This window comes from Emys orbicularis, chromosome 5, assembly GCF_028017835.1.
Source record: "Emys orbicularis isolate rEmyOrb1 chromosome 5, rEmyOrb1.hap1, whole genome shotgun sequence".
Taxonomy (NCBI): Eukaryota; Metazoa; Chordata; order Testudines; family Emydidae; genus Emys; species Emys orbicularis.
Genome location: NC_088687.1, coordinates 127092234 through 127104859, shown reverse-complemented (window position 1 = coordinate 127104859; position 12626 = coordinate 127092234). Strand labels below are relative to the sequence as shown.

The window sequence follows — 12626 nt, the reverse complement described above, 5'->3', positions numbered from 1 at the left end:
CACCAATGATTTCAAATGAAGTTGTGGGTCCTCATTATATCTGATGACCAGGCACAGTATATGTGGATAGATTTACACAGAAATCTGCTTGAGCACAAAAATATAAACAAAAATCTTCCAGTGAATATATAAAGTAATAGCATCAGCCCTTGTTTGTTAAACGATCCAGATGCATACTAAACATTCATCTAGCTGAATAGAGTAATATGAAAGAAAAGTCATAGTTAAAGTGTACGTACAATATGTCATATTACATGGAACAATAAAGAATAAAATTCCAGAAATGCCTTTATCTCAGCTACTTCTGTCGTAAAATGAAAAAGAACATTGCAGTGGTTCACTTACTAACCTGGCTGTTAAAGTCGGAGAAATAGCAACGGAGGTAAAAATCTCAACCATAGCCATTTTACAAAGGTCAGCTGCAGATCCTACAAAAAAAAGTGATCTGTTTTTAATATAAAATATGGGGCCGGGGAAGAGCTCTTTAGTACTCTGAACTATGCAGGTCTGAAAATGACTCCATAAAGTTAACAAAGAACAAGCTCAATATTACCAAAGAATCAAAATTGCTAATTAATACTATTAACGAAGTATGAATTCACCTTTAATATTGATATGGGAACACAGGAATTGCCAGACTGGACCAGACCAATGGTCAAGCTAAACCCAGTATTCTGTCTCTGATAGCGGCTAGTACCAGCTGCTTCAGAAGAGGAAGATGCAAGAAAGCCTCTAATAGGAAGTTATGGAATAGCCTACCCCCCAAGAAATTTTTTTCTGAACTACCATTAAAGGTTGGCTTATACCCTGAAACATGAATCATCCCAAATATACATACCTACATACTGCGCGCATGTGTGAGAGAGAAAAGCAGTTTCTTAACTTATCCATGAGAAAAATCAAAGTGCATAATAGCCTAAATAACCTAGATTTTAGTTATGGTAAGGCACCGTTTGATGAGTTAAAGCTATAATAAATCCATGGAATAGAATTAGAAAAGACGACACAAGCTCAGTTAAGAAAACTGAGCTAGGGAATGGCTAATAAGACAAATTTCTTCAAAAATAACCATATCAAAGCCAATGACAGCCATTTCAAATTGGTACCCCATACATTCCTAGTCTTTTGAGTATAAGTTGTCACCAAGATAAGATGCTACCTTACTATATGAAATCACTACTGTATCTTTTACCACAGTAACTATAGTCAGTATAAATAGAGGAGTGTAATATGGTCTTTAAAAACTATCTCAGACCTGAAATTATGAAATTAAAATCTCAACATAGGAAGGAATTTTTTGGTAATATTTAAAAATAATTGAATATTTTTTAATTATAAACCCCATTTTAACACCCTTCCCAAATACCTATCAGAATTCTGTATCTGGCTGAAAGCTTTCCAGTGGAACAGTTTTCTACTGGAAAATGCTGATTCAACTAAATGAAACGTTTTGTGGGAACATATCAATTTCACAGACATTTTTGACAATAAATTACTGAAACATTTCGTTTTGATAAGGTCAAAGTGCTTCATTTTGATTTTATTGTTTTGAATAAATATAATATAATATAATATACTTAGTTAAAACGATAAAGTCAATAGAAAGCTACAATAAGCTCATTTCAATATTTCAAAAATTTCATTTCAATTTAGGAGAAAAGAAAATTTTGAAATGTCAGAATTTCCTCTGTAATGGAAATTTCAAGTTTCAACCAATTCTACAAAATTCTCTTCTGGTGTTTCAAAATTGAAAAACCCAAATTTGTTGTCTGAAATTTGGGATTCAGGCCTGCAAGGAACCAAATGTCTTCTGCGACGTGCTGAGTGTCCTCAATTCCCATTGGCTTCAGTTACAGATGCTCTACACCTCCTTGTAAGATGCGGCTGCCAATGGACAATAGTCCAGAATATTACATAATTAATTTGCCTGTTCTGAAAACAAAACATTAAAATAAAGAATGTTTGAGGGGAAAAAACCCCAACAATTCATTGCTCCTTCCTAAAGGAAAATTCAAGCCACTTTCATGAGAAGCACCTTCATAAACATGTCTAAAAAGTACTTTTCATTTGCATGATAGGGTTCACAGCTCCACTCTAACTTGCAAGTATTATGCAAATCATGCCAACATCAGCTCTTTAAATAAGTAAAAACCTGTAGATTTTTAATGCAACACCTTAAAGCAGCAGCAAGGGTCATTTAAAGATACCAAAGTTACTTCAAATGGGGTGTGAACTCAGCAGACTGACATAAATAAATTAGGTGGATTTATTGCATTTTGTTTGGCAAGTTTGCTAGTTTATATTGCAAAGATAAGTCCTGTTTAACTCTTTAATGCTTTCTTCCTGCTCATTCCACACAAAGAATGAGCCCTGGTTGCAACAGAAATAATAATAATACATTACAACGTCTCTTATAATAGGTGTCAAGTATCAGAGGGGTAGCCGTGTTAGTCTGAATCTGTAAAAAGCAACAGAGGGTCCTGTGGCACCTTTAAGACTAACAGAAGTATTGGGAGCATAAGCTTTCGTGGGTAAGAACCTCACTTCTTCAGATGCAAGACTTGCATCTGAAGAAGTGAGGTTCTTACCCACGAAAGCTTATGCTCCCAATACTTCTGTTAGTCTTAAAGGTGCCACAGGACCCTCTGTTGCCTCTTATAATAGGTATTTCTCAAAAAACAGAAATCTGAAAAAATAAAAATTTGAGTCTCTTCGTAGTAAAACCACTGAAACCCTGGTTTCTGTGCCATGGCCTACACTACAAATTTATGTCTATACGACTACATCTCTCAGATGTGTGGAAAATCCACCCCCCTGAGCAATGCAATTACAAGGACTGAACTCCCAGTGTAGACAGCGTTATGTCAACAGGAGGGCTTCTCCTGTCGACATAGCTACCACCTCTTTGTTAGGTGGAATACGAGCTTCTCCCGTTGGCATAGGTAGCGTCTTCACTCACCGCTACAGCAGCACCAGTGCCGCTGTACTGGTGCAGCTGCGCCACTGCAGGGCTGTAAGTGTACACAGGCCCAGTCACAAATTGACAAAGAAACCAAAAAGAGACAGCCTTAGGAAAACTGCATTTGAAGTGCTGCAGCAGTAATCCACCTCATACAGCTAGCTACCATAGAGTATTGTAGTTTACCATTGTGTTCTTGTTCCCTACCGGCTAGTGAGTGTTTCTTACTTCTGTCACTTAAAGCTGTAAAATACAAAATTAATTCATGCCACCCATTTATTATTTCTTGTCTGTTGACTTCATTTGTCAACCTCCACCCAGTCAGAGGAAATTAAACCTCCTCCTTTTTTTTTTTTTTTTTTACCTTGGACAACAAAGTTGACAGCCTGCCTCTCTGCTTGAGTACGTAGTCTGTAGTCTCGAGCATTGATATTAGGCAAGTGTCTTTTACGTCCCATGATGGAAACCACATATCCTTTTGATATGTAAAATAGAAAATAGCGTTAATGGAGTGGTTAAATATGAGATTTGAAACAAATCTTCCAATATGAAGTTGTCAGCAATTTTCTGATGCTTTTGGCCAATATTACTGAATATTGAAAATAGCCTAAGTCACTTGTTTCAACATTTATTCCCCAGCTAATCAAAAGTAGTCTGACTGGTAGAGTGAAATGTGGATGCAACCACATATCACCGATATCTCCATTACTCTAACCCTGCAAGGCATTAAGCACACTCAATTCCAATTCAAATCATCGAAGTTACTCAGGCCTGGTCTAAACTTAAAAGTTTTGCTGGTATAGCTATGTCGGATAGGACTGTGGAAAAAAAAATTACACCCCTAAGCAACATGCCAATGCCAGCAAAAGCCCCAGTATAGACTCAGATGCAAAAAAGTCCTTTTGCTGGTATTGCTTATTTTATTCAGTAAACTGGTATAAGCTATACCAGCAAAACAACCCTTCCCAGTAAAAATTGCACCTCCTCTAGGAGGGTTTGCTGGTATAGCTATACTGGTTATATGATTGCTGAGAGCTCATAATGGACGCAAGTAGAGACAGGTGTCTTCCATCCCTGCACTGGCTCGCAGCCAAGGATTTTAGCTATGGGACTTTTGCTGGTTATATACATAGATCACGGATTCATTATCACAGAAGTGGGAATGTTTTTTGACACATCTTTCAAGAAAAGAAAGCTATATTATTTTAAGTAGATCTAAACAAAATATATTGCCTGAGTAGCACTTCATCAAACAGGATGTTTAGGACATATTTATGGCTTTAAATATTTGCAGTAATCCACTACTCCTTAGTAGAACTAACTTATTAATGCAATTATGGCATGAAATGACAGCCCATGGTTATGTACAGTGTTGTTGTGGCTGCATTGGTCCCAGGATTTTAGAGAGACAAGGTGGGTGAGGTAATATCTTTTATTGGACCAATTTCTATTGGTGGAGGAGGTGATGACCTGAAAAAGAGCTCTGTGTATCTTGAAAGCTTGTCTTTTTCACCACAGAAATTGGTTCAATAAAAAATATTACCTCACCCACCTTGTCTCTAAAACCCATGGTTATAGTAATTTTTTAAGCACTGCAAAGAATAAACAAGGAACAGCATGTCTTCTGTGAGTAAAAGTCTGAATCAATTATATACTGTTATAAAAAGAGGTCGAAAGTGCTGTTCTGAGAAAATGATGCAGGAAAATGATAAAACACAAAACCATCGTATCACCTGTGGGTGAACACTTTTCACAAAGCAATCACTCTATATCTGACCTATCAGTCCTAATCCTCAAAGGAAACCTGCACAACATTTTCAAAAGATGAGCAAGAGAGCTTAAATTCATAACTTTGCTAGACACTAAAAATCATGGACTGAATAGAGACTGAATTTATGGCTTATTACAAAAATATCTCACACACTAACAACCCTCTCCACCAGCTGCTTCCCCCACCCTTTGTTTCCTCCTTATGATTGGATGGGTGTTAATAGGCCACTTCACCTTGAATGGTCCCTTGAAATATGTGTTAACTATTTATGCTAAAAAATCTGTTCCATTTATATTTAGCTGAGTAAGTGTCCCAGACCTGAAGAAGAGCTCTGTGTAAGCTCGAAAGCACGTCTTTCTGACCAATAGAAGTTGGTCCAAATAATGATATTACCTCACCCACCTTGTTCTGAGAAAAGTAATTTTCCCGACACAGGATTAGTTGCAGTTATTAAAGTAAAAATAACAGGAGTACTTGTGGCACCTTAGAGACTAACAAATTTATTAGAGCATAAGCTTTCGTGGGCTACAACCCACTTCTTCGGATGCATATTGTGGGTTGTAGCCCACGAAAGCTTATGCTCTAATAAATTTGTTAGTCTCTAAGGTGCCACAAGTACTCCTGTTATTTTTGCGGATACAGACTAACACGGCTGCTACTCTGAAACCAGTTATTAAAGTAACAAGTTTGATGACAATGCACTCTTCTTCACTGTGACTGGTAACAATAGATTGCAAATTGTTGATTTTTCCTACAAAATGTTTGTATTGAAAAGTATGTTATGTATTTTGGGGTGAGTATATATATTCTTTGACAGTTCTGATAAAGAAAATGTCAAATATCTAAAACTTCGCCCCAAAGGCATAGCCACGGGTAGGTCTGGGTGGGCCATGGCCCACCCACTTAGCATCCAGGCCCACTCCCCAGACCTGGCTCTGCTCCGGCCCCAGCACTTACTACCCAGTACTTGAGAACCAGTGACAACCTCTTCCTTGGCCCTGACACCAGGTACCCCTATACCTGAGCCCAAAGATTCACCATACCACCTAAATCAGTGCCAGGAAAATATGTGGTTCCAAAGGATCTTGATGTTTTGGAGGAGCTGGAGTGTCGATTACTTTTGGTTGAATTTAACAGTCCTCTGGTATGCATGCCACTGTTACATCAATACTGATCTCCTCCCCAGCACAACAGCTGCTCCAATATTACACCCAGTACTCCTGCCTCAGCAGCCCCTCCTTTAGAAGTGGAATTCTCTTATTCCTCATCTGACTCACAACACAGTGGGAAGGGATCGTCTATCTATTCCCCTAAAGCCCCTTCTTCTGAATTCTATGGGTCAGAAAGGGAATCTTGGGTCTCCTACAAACCTAAACATCATCGTGTTTTCCTTGGGCCTTTATGTCTTATCCATATAATATCCTTGCATGGCCATACTGGAAACTGTGCAGTCCTTATCATGGGCATTCTCCCAACTTCACCTCATAGAGAAAGAACTGTGCAACCTCAGACATTCCCAGATCATTTTCAGCCTGCAGAAGTCTCTGAGAAAATTACTTACCTATCCTTATAGTTAGAAAGATTTTCCTCATATCTAATCTAAATCTCCCTTGCTGCAGATTAAGCCAGTTACTTCTTGTCCTACCCTTGGTGGACATGGAGAACATTTGATTATTGTCCTCTTTATAAAAGCCTTTAACATATTTGAAGACTGTTATGTCTCCCTTTGGTCTTCTTTTCTCAAGCTCAAACATGCCCAGTTTCTTTAACCTTTCCTCATAGGTCAGGTTGTCTAAACTTTATATCATTTTTGTTGCTCTCCTCTGGACTCTCTCCAATTTACCAAATACTATTCATTAGTGGAAGCTTCCAGAGCAGGTGTTTCTTATGGCAGGACTGTATTGAAATCCATTTTTAGATAGACTCCAAGCACCCACCAAATTACATCTTGTCACTTCTTGTGAGTCACTAAGACTGAAATATATCTAGATCTAGAAAAGTTGCTTACCTGTACAGTAACTTCAATTCTTCATGATGTGTTCTCTGTGTTCTCCATATTATATATATATTATATATATTCCATGACCTACCTTCCTTCCCCTCTATTACTGATTCCTATTATAGATTGGATTCTGTAGTGGAGAGAGAACTGATTGGCTGTTGGGCCCACTGTCATTTATGCCCTGGAGAGGGGCGTGAAGGCACTCAGGGTGCATGCGTGGCCACAACAGACACTGCTGGCCAGTCTCAAGCACAGATTCCAAGGCCAGAAGGGAGCATTGTGATCATATAGTCTGACCTCCTGTATAGCACAGGCCATGAACTTTCCCCAAGATAATTCCTAGAGCAGATCTTTTAGAAAAACATCCACTCTTGATGTAGAATCCACCAGGACCTTTGGTAAATTGTTCCAATGGTTAGTTACTGTCACTTAAAAATTCACACCTTATTTCCAATCTGAGATGTTAGGTCACCAAGAGTGGAATATATATCTGGACAACACATCTTGAAAAGCTCCCCTTACCAGACAGGCAAATAACTTTCTTTTTGCTTGATTATCTGCAGTGGGTAATGCCTTAAGTGCCTCAAAATCTTTTCTATTAATTGCAATGAAGTTCAAATTATCTATTTGATCGCTCTATTATCTACCTGGTCTATTATCTACCTGGTCTCTTATACACACAACTGAATGGAAATAGGGATGTCTTTTTGCAGGGATGGGCACCTGAAACTTAGTTGTTGAACAAGAGACACTCGGGACTGGCCTTCTGGTGAGTGACTACAGTGATTCTTGTATTACAGTAGCAATTTTCTCAAGTCCTACACTTTGGAGAGTCTCCCTCCAGGTCATGTCTCTACCTTAACTTTCTCAGAGTGAGATCAGGCTTCTTTTTATATAGTCCCCCGTCCCAAAGCAGTCACATGATCCTCCAGCCCCATAACTCTTTCCTGGTCATATGTGCTCCAGCTGGGGGAAACTACAGGTCCCAGAATGTTCCCTTCTGACAGGACTGAGGAGTATGACATGTGGGCTAGGATGCATGCATGCACCCAACTGACCAGTGCACTTTTACAAATTATATATTTATTTTATTAAACTTACATTTTCATAAGTGATTGTTTGGGGTAGTGAAGGAATTGGTTCATCTTATTATTCATTACAAATTACTGTAAAATTTTAAAACCTGTCCTCTTTTTTTCTCTTTGAGATACTTGCTGAATAAGACTTCTGTTCCCAGAATGAACCCTGCTCATGTCAAATTATACTGCATTATATTGATATATGATGTGCTCCAGCATAAAACAGCCTAAGGAACCTATTCTTCATTAAATAGACTTGATGGCTGCTGGCCCACAAAAATTCAGCCTCAGAGTTACAAAGCTATAATCCAATTCAAGAGCCAAAATTTTTACATATTTCTTCTGTGCAGCAGTCAGCATTTGTGCTCTTGAACTGTATTTAGTATCTGTGGCTGCAGGGCCATGAAGAATGTTTTGTTTTTTGTTTTTTTGGGCCAACAGCTGCAGACTCTCCTTGTATTAAATCCTGTGGCCTCTACACATCCCCATTTGTCTTTAGTGAGTATCCAGACCCTAGGAGTGAAGTAATGAGAGAGGCGAAGCAGTGGCATAGCCACGGGGCCAATGGGGCCATGCCCAGGGGCCCTGGCCAACTGGGGACTCCCAGAAAAATAGGCACCCCATGCCCCAACCTGCTCCACCCGCCTGGCACTCCTGCCGGGGAGTGAGGTCTGGGCACGGGGGCTTGCCCCGCTCCACCCAGTGCTCCTGCCAGGGAGCAGGGTTGGGGCACAGGGGCTTGTGGGTGGGTGGGCTCCAGAGTGGGGCAAATCCCTGCGCCTCGACCCTGCTCCCCAACTGGAGCCCCAGGTGGTGAGTGGTGGTTGGTTTTGCACTGCCTTTTATGCTTGTAGTATGGGAGTGCAAGGACATTCAGGATGCATGCATGGCCCCAGCGGACACTGCTGGCCAAAAGACTCCAATCTTGCAGATTTTATGTCAATAAATAAATGTGGAGGCTCCAGTATGGTAGTGGGGAGCACAGGCCACTGGCTGCACAGAGGTAGGAGATCACCCTGTAGCCCATTCCCCTCTGGGACACAGACTCAGCGGTGAAGCTGCACCTGACCCTGACATAGCGCAAGGGCTGGGCCCATGCCAGTGGTCTGTGTCTGGGGGGGGACAGGCGGAGGAAGGCTGCAGTGTGGTCTCCCACCTCAATGCAGCCAGTGGCCTGTGCTCCCCACTGCCATGCTGGAGCCTCCACATTTATTGATAAATAAATATTGCAGAATTTTAAAATACTATCCACAGAATTTTTATTTTTTTGGTTCAGAATTCCCTCAGGAGTTGCAGGTGAAGCAACTCCCCAGGGTTAGCAGCCCCATGTCATGTGCACAAGGTGTGGGCAGGCAGGCTCAATCCGGCAGGATCCAAGTGTGGAGGGGCTTAGTGTGTGGGGGTGGATCCAGGTGCAGGGTGAGAGGGTTCTGTGTGGGGGATCTGGTGCGAGCAGCTCAGAGGGTGGGTCTGGGTGCAGGGAGGATCTGGATGAACAAGGGCTTGTTGAGGGAGTTTCAGGTGCAGGGGCAATGGGATTCTGGAGGAAGGGTCCAGGTGAAGGTGACTGTGGCTCAGTAGGGGGGTGTTGTCAGTAGCTACCGGTGTGGTGCTCTGCTCTTGTTCGATGATGATAACAGTCGGCTGCGTGTGTGTTCCCTCTGTGTGCTGCCCCAGCTCTGCGCAGATAGCTGACACAGCAGACTCCGAGAGAACCCCCAATGACCACAGACTCTAGTAAGGTACGAAGGAACCCAAGCCAGGTTTATTGTCAAACGAAGCACAGTAATAGTTTCCCATAGACTCTACAAGACATACTACGAATTTGTGCCCCCTGGCAATGGACCGGCTCAGTCAGTGGCGGGACTTTCCACTGCCCCCTAGGCCAGACAAAGATGCGCACTTCAGGACCTACTTTTATACGATTACAGGACAGATTACTCATCCCTACTGACGTATTGAGGTACAGCCTCTTGGCTCATTAGGGTGCTGTCTCCCCTTTGATCATGTTGTTTCTATCCATCATGCTGTCCTTTTGACCCTGTCTTTAAGATGCACCTGCTTCTAGCAGCCCTCTTCTTGCCAACTTCTGTGAGCAGGGCCTGCCTCTGGCTCACAGCCCAGCTTTTGCTTAGCAATGCCTGGAAGTACTTTGGTTCAGGCTTCAGGCCTCAGACTAGGCCTCTGACGCAAGAGTTTATGTTTCAGGGCCTCCTCTTACTACAGGAGGGTTCTGGTTGTGGGGAGACTGGGTGCTGGGAGAGTGGGGCTTGCTGGGGGGGGGGTACAAGTGCAGCTGGTTGGGGCTCAGTAGGGTGGGGCAGGCTTGTGGGGATGTCCAGGTGCATAGGGGGTGGGACTTGTCAGGGTGAGTATTCAAGTGTGGGGTGCTCAACAGGGGGTGGTCTAGGTGCAGGCATGAGGGTCTGGATGCAGAGGTCCAGATGCAGGGGGGATGGGACTACGCCGGGGGGTTTGAGTATGGGGGGTCTGGATGCACAGGGAGTAGGCGGATGTGGGAGCAGTTCCCTGTACAGTGACACCTCCCTCCATGGCTGAGGAGTGATGAGGGCAGGAAACGGGGGGTGCAAATCTAGGGGAGCTTTTTGGGGGTGGGTCTGATCCAGCTCCAGCCCTGGTCCAGCCCCAAGTGCTCTGTGCAGGGGAAGTGTGCTCCTACCCCACCCTCAATCCAGCAGGGACTAGCAGCTGAGCCCAGCGCAGGATAGGAGCGACTGGCCGGGACGGGGCTGGGAAGGGCCAGGTGCGGTGGGGGTTGTGGGTGCAGCGGGGCTCCGGGTGCAGGGGGTGAGGCTCAGCCGGGTGGGGGATAGGGTACGGGAGGCTCAGTGGGGGGGTTCTGGGTGTGGGGGGTTCGCCTTGGCAGGGCGGAGTATGGGTATGGGGGGGTCCAGATGCATGGGCATTGGGCAGATGGGGGGCAGGTCTGACCCAGCACCAGCTGGGGTGCTCCCAGGCCCGCCCCTCCCCCCAGTGATTTACCTCTCTGTTGGCTGCTCCAGGCACCCCAAACGACACACCCATGCTGTTGGGGAGCGGCATATGACCGCTTATGCAGCTTCCCTTTGTTTCCCCATCAGAAAGACATTTTTATGAGGGGAAGCAAATAAATCTGTGCGAGACATGAATTCTGCGCCACACAGTGACACAGAATTCCCCCAGGAGTAATAATATATATGGGCAAGTACTCAAAAAAGAACTTCAAAAAACTTTAGGATAAAGTGACACATCTTAAGAGATCAGGTAGGTTGGTGTGAGGAAGGAAGCACCAAGTAAATGACTATGCAACTTGTTGGGGAGGCATCTAACGCCATTTGCACCAAGCGGTACCAATGCTCCTAGGAACAGCCTTGTCTTGTTGCTAATTATTCTCCCTTTTTCCTGAACAGCTCTACCTGCTTTCATGCATGTGCACATGCACACAAATTCAAAACTAAGCATAGAAAGTCAACATGCCAATAACTTTGCCTACATTGAGCACTAAATGTTTATTGTTATATATTTTGATGTTTCAATTATGCCTATCAAACACTATAGATGCACTACCAAAAGTAGCAACATAGACATTAAACGGATCAGATCAACCTTTGGAAAAACAGACCTTTACTTTATCCTATCATTCCCCAACCAACTTCTCCTCTGAGAAAGTTTGAGAAAAGAACAGGTGAGTCTAGTGCTCTGATGGACGAAAAGCAAAATGTTAATTCTAAAGTGAAAAACCCCTCACTGAGGACATCCTGCCACCAACCCAAATCTAAGGTTTAGACCAACTTATGTTGATATAACTACGTTGCTCAGGGGAGTAGAGAATCCACCCCCCTGGGCGACGCAGTTATACCAACCTAACCCCAAGCATAGACAGTGCTATGTTGACATGGGCCTTCTTCCATTGACATAGCTACCACCTCTTGGGTGGTGGATGGGAGAAGCTCTCACATCGGCATAATTAATATTTCACTAAGCGCTACAGCGACACAGCTGCACCAGTGCAGCTGTGCCGCTGCAGTTAGGGTGACCAGACGTCCTGATTTTATCAGGACTGTCCCGATATTTGCTTGTTTGTCCCGCGTCCCGACCAACATTCGGTCAGGACGCGGGACAAACAAGCAATTTTGCCCTCCGCTCTGGCGCACAGGCGGAGCCCAGAGGGGCTCGTGCCCCCCCGCCCTGACTCCACCCCCTCCTTCCCCCATTGGATCCCTCCCCAAATCCCTGCCCTAGCCCCGCCCCCTCGGATCCCTCCCCAAATCCTTGCCCTGGCCCCGCCTCTTCCCCAAGCACGCCGCATTCCTCCTCCCTCCCAGGCTTGCGCTGATCAGCTGTATGGCGGTGCAAGCGCTGGAGGGAGGGGACACCAGCGTGTGTGGTCCGGCCATGAAGAAGGTAGAGCCAGGGCGGGGATTTGGGGAGGACAAAATTGCTTGTTTGTCCAGCATCCTGAGCCGTGTGAAGGTGGGAGAGGCTGCGGGGCGCGCGGCCGGGCCGCCAGTGCCGCGCCCAGACCCCACGCCTGAGGGGCAGAGCTGCCGCCCACCGGCCCCCTCCCCTGGGGTGGCTGGCGGCCCCCGTTCCTCGAGGGCTCCTGTGTCCCTCCGGCCCCTTTGCCCAGCTGTTGCGCGTGCCGTGCCCTGCCCTGAGCCCCCCGGGGCCGCAGCGCAGGGACGGGCCGCGGGTGGGTCGGCACTACAGGCCATTCTTGTACGTGGGGACAGACTCGCCCCACGCGCAGGGCAACTTGGTGGGGTCACAGCGGCCGCAGGCTGAGCACGCCCCAGCCGCTCACTTCCTAATCCT

The 12626-nt window shown here is 44.6% G+C and overlaps 1 protein-coding gene across 1 annotated transcript in view; it reads right to left on the bottom strand.

Annotated features, from left to right (window-relative positions):
* Window positions 1–294: 294 nt before the first annotated feature.
* The window catches only part of POLN (DNA polymerase nu), a 205173-nt gene continuing 192841 nt past the window's right edge, over window positions 295–12626 (bottom strand). The window contains exons 21-22 of the mRNA XM_065405742.1: window positions 3324–3434; window positions 295–428 (exon numbers count right to left, since the gene is read on the bottom strand). Coding sequence (XP_065261814.1) covers window positions 295–428; window positions 3324–3434 — 245 coding nt within the window. The remainder of the gene's footprint in view (window positions 429–3323; window positions 3435–12626) is intronic.